General features: G+C 37.5%; 1 protein-coding gene across 1 annotated transcript; it reads right to left on the bottom strand.

Moving 5' to 3' along the window:
• Nucleotides 1-3,075: 3,075 nt before the first annotated feature.
• Nucleotides 3,076-4,366, bottom strand: LOC149184863 (auxin-responsive protein SAUR36-like). The gene has a single exon (XM_089418996.1). It carries the CDS (start codon nt 3,866-3,868, stop codon nt 3,287-3,289), a length of 582 nt encoding a protein of 193 aa, XP_089275122.1. The 5' UTR covers nt 3,869-4,366; the 3' UTR covers nt 3,076-3,286.
• Between the last annotated feature and the right edge of the window lie 235 nt (nt 4,367-4,601).

The raw sequence follows: 4,601 nt of genomic DNA, 5'->3' as shown, positions 1-4,601 counted from the left end.
CTTTGCTTCCATTTCAAGCTTTATATTTCAATAACTCAAGTGGAAAAACTATATTAGATAGATTTTTTTTCCAACTTTTTATAGATGTTTCTCATTATAACTATATCTGAGATATGTAAAAACTTTGATTGTCCCCAGTATGGAGTAGATGTCAAGTGTAAATGTTTAACATTTAACATTTAATAAATTTAATGTAATGTTAATGTAGGCTCAGTATAGGGGTAAATAAAATAAAACATTAAAAGTAATAAAAAGAGTTAAAGTAATAAATAAAAAGTTAAAAGTAATATAAAAACATTTAAATGTTGGCTCAAATAATAATAAAAAGTTAAAGTTAAAGTCAATTTGTTATATTTTGATTTCGTTACTATACCATGGGCCAATACCATGATTTATCAATACCACGTGCCCAAAAACCATAACTTATTTCACAATCAAAATATTTTATAACAATATGACATGATTTTTAATCATGAATATTCACCCTCACTTTAGTGTGGATAATATTAACATATAAATAGGCTTTGTTACAATACCATGGCTCATCAACACAACATGCCCAAAAAAGCATAACTTATTTCACAATCAAAATATTTTATTTTAATTTAATTTTATAACTTTTTTTAAGTAAATCTAAAAAGAAAAAGGTTATCATTACTTTTGAGATATATCTAAACCCTCTATCATGAAGACTACTAAAAAGATTCCCATAGAAATTAAATCAAAGTTTCAATAAAATTAAAAATGAGAATACTTTTATATATAAAGATGTGAAATATATATAATATGAATAATATTACTAAGAACAAGCAAAGATCCATCTTAACTAAGGATCCAAGTGATGAGCGCAAACAAATTTACTAACAATAATAAAGGAAAGATAGTGCATGATTGTTTTAAGTTTTTCATTATTGTATTTTCTTTGACATGATTGCTCCAAAATATAAGTTTAAGATTTTATAACCAATTGATTTTTTCTTTCTTTCTTTCTTCTTCTTTTTTTTTTTTTTTTAAACATAATATCATGGAATCAAATTTAAGAGAGAGGGGGAAGAAAGGGAGGGAGGGAAAAAGAAAGGGAGGGAGATAGTGACAAAGTTGGAGGGAAAAGAGAGAGAGAGAGAGCGATGGGGGGAGAGATAGAGGGAGGTGGGAGAGAGAGGGAGAGAGATGAAGGAAGAAAAAGAGGAGGGGATAGAGACAAGGAAAGAGAGAGAGACAAAGATGGGGTTGGAGGGGGAGAGAGAGGGAGAGAGACGAAGGAAGAAAAAGAGGAGGGGATAGAGAGAAGGAAAGAGAGAGAGACAAAGATGGAGTTGGAGGGGGAGAGAGAGGGAGGAAAGAACAAAGACAGAGAGATAGAGGTGGAGAAAGAGAGGGAGTGACAAGGGAGAGATGGGGAGGGAGAGAGGAGGAAAGAGACAGAAGAGAGAAATAAAGAGAGAAGGAGAAGAGAGAGAGGGAGACAAAGAGATGGAGGGGATATAGAGAAGGAGAGAGGGAGGGAGATAATGACAGAGTTAGAGGGAAGATAGAGAGAGAGAGTGATGGGGGTGAGACAAAGGGAGGTGGGAGAGAGGAACGAAGAGACATAGGACCCAATAGAGAGAAGGAGAGAGAGAGAGAGGGAGAGAGAGACAGAGTTGGAGGGGGAGAGAGAGGGAGGGAAGAAGAAAGACACAAAGGGAGAAAGGTGGAGAGAGTGAGAGAGTGATAAGGGAAAGAGGGAGAAAGAATGAGGGAGAAAGGAGAGCGGGAGGAAAGCAAGAGAGGGAGAGAGGGAGAAGGAGGGAGAGCGGGAGATAGATATGGAGAGAGAGTGTGTATGTTTGGGGGGTGAGATAGAGAGAGTGCATAATAAAGAGACACATATATACAAATATAGATATTATATAATATTATATAACGAACCTAGATCCATCTTAACCCTGGATCTATCAAGCCTAGAGAGCGATCAAATCTCTCTAGGTGCAAACCTTTCCTCAAGTTATGCACTCAAAAAAGAGGCTTGCACCTCGACAGATTTGCTCTCTCTCGGCAACCTTTCCTCAAGTTATGCACTCAAAAAAGAGACTTGCACCTCGAGAGATTTGATCTCTTCTCTGGGCCCTTGATAGATCGGGGGTTAAAATGGATCTAGGTTGGTTGTTGTTTCTTTTTTTTTTGATATCTCGCTGAATCGGCAACGACGGTGGTATCGTACTCGTGTTACACGGGGTCGAATCCCACCGGTTGCCACTATAACAGCTAGGAGGAACTGCCCAGCCCGCAAGGAACGGCCCCTCAGGGTAAGACGAGACTTGAACCCGTGACCTGCACAGCGGCACGAACGACTTAGTAGACCGTTCGCTGACCATGAGACCAAACCCCTGCACGTGATCTAGGTTGGTTTTTTATTAAAGGGAAATGATTATAAAATTTATATTGTAAATTATTATTTTATTTAGAAAAATATTATAGATAACTATTTAAAAAAATAATTTGAAAGAAATAATTATCTAAAAGATAGTTGAAAAAAATTATTATTATTATTTCTCTATTCAGAATCAATTTATAGTGGTAACATAATGACATATTAAGCTTTTAAAAAGAAGGAGAAAGACTATGTTAATAAACCAGTATAGATCCATCTTAAATATGGATTGCAAATTTGAGGTATCTAGTGCTTTATGTGCAAATTTTTAAATGTTTTATATAGTTATTTAATTTTAGATTTTTTAAAATTTTAATTTTAGCATACATGAGCAAAATTTCACCTTTGATGATGAACAACTTTACACACCTAGGGTTGGAATTTGACGGGCAAATTGCCCGTTATAGAGTGATTTGCCCTTCAAATACATGTTAAAAAATTACAAAATCGTCAAAAATCTGCTTTGAAACTATGAAAACAAGTTGGAAACTCTAAAAAAGTCAAATTTGACGGGTTAGTCTTTTTTGAAATTCCAACCCTACACATCTTACACATCATTATATCTATTCAACAACTGAATAATTAATCAATTAATATCATACATGTAAAATTGGAAAATATTTCTCTACAATTACGCCCTGAGATCCATTATTCAATTAATATAATACATGTAAAATTGAAAAATATTTCTCTACAATTAGGCCTGAGATCAAATGTGAAGAAGAATTGCATGAAAAATATTTCTCTATTAGGCCCTGAGATCAAATGTGAAGAAGAATTGCATGAATGCTCATTCGGAAACTAACAAGTATTACCCATTTGCCTGGTTGTGGTTCCAAGCCAGGGCACGAGTCACAGCACTATAACCCAGGTTCAAATCCCACTGTTGATTGCGCTTTCTCTCTCAATAAGCCACCGTAGATACTCGAAATCAGAAACCTGGCAAGGAATCGTGAGGACGCCATTGTTGTCGAAGCCATGGACGTGCTTCGTTCCTTCCAGCAAATGGAGAAAAAGTGGGTGGTTAAAATACAAGATGGGGATCACAAAGCGTGTCTGTTCTTCCTGCTCGTCTCCCACATAAACGGCCACGGAGCCCTTGGGAACATCCTTGGGAGGATATTGAGTTTTCTTTTCTTGCAGCCCCTCAACAAAACTAGAATTCCGACAAGATAATTGGCGCCCGATATGCCGTTTAGTTCGACCCAGAAGATTCAAGAAATTGGCAGAGGCTTTAGTCTGAACTGTATGCAGATACTGAACCTCTTCAAACCGCGTGGTTGCAGGAAGGGAAGTCGTACGGCTGAAAGTATGGCCATTACAAAGATCAGCCGGCTGAGTTTGATTATTTGGAGTATAATGCGATCCCGAGCTCTTTGAGGGAAGAAATTTTCTCCAGAGCTTGACAAACTTCTGTCCCAGTTTCAAACCCTTGGCATCTTCATCCATGTTCATAGCTGGTATAACTTTGTCGGATCTGGGAGAAAAAAGATAAAAAAGATAAAATTGGAAGAAGTGTACGGTTAAAGAAAGTGCACGAGCATGTAGTAGTCGAAGAAACCAGAAAAGAGCCAGCGATTCGCAAGTGATATCGCTAGCCTGAACGAAGTTAGGCCGAAGTTGGAAATAGACGGAGGGACGTTACACATATTCGATTCCGCTTGTTTAGATCTTAAATTCGCATGTGCAGGACTCGATATCCAAACACAGGCACACCTCTATGGGTTCGAAAACGGATTCAATTGCAGGCGATGGGGAGAAGTGCTGGAAAATGCAGGAAAGATGTCATTATTTATACAACAATTCGCAAATTCGGGAGTAGACCGCGTCGCCATGATCGGTCTCGGACTCTGTGAACCGTTGCCAACAGGTGGCCGTTGAAATTGAGGAATAAATCAAGTGAATCAATTGATTGAAGGGCAGCCATGGGACCCCTACATTGGAGGTTTAAAATAAAAGTCTTCTACCGAATGACTTTCGACGCAAATAATCCATTGACTAACTCTAAATATACCGAATGTCTTTTATCCCTCCATTCTTCATTCAGACATGCCGCTTCCAGGAAATCCGAGTAAGTGGATTTCTAGGATTCCAGTTGGATGCTTCTCCGATTATCTCGAGTTTTTAAAATGAAGAATATTTTATCCCTCCATTATTCATTCAGACATGCCGCTTTGAGGAAATCCGA

Source organism: Pinus tabuliformis, chromosome 3_2, assembly GCF_031772625.1.
Source record: "Pinus tabuliformis cultivar Carrire ecotype Pingquan chromosome 3_2, CPIR1, whole genome shotgun sequence".
Classification (NCBI taxonomy): Eukaryota; Viridiplantae; Streptophyta; class Pinopsida; order Pinales; family Pinaceae; genus Pinus; species Pinus tabuliformis.
Note: the sequence above shows the minus strand (reverse complement) of the source record. Positions and strands in the feature narration are given on the sequence as shown.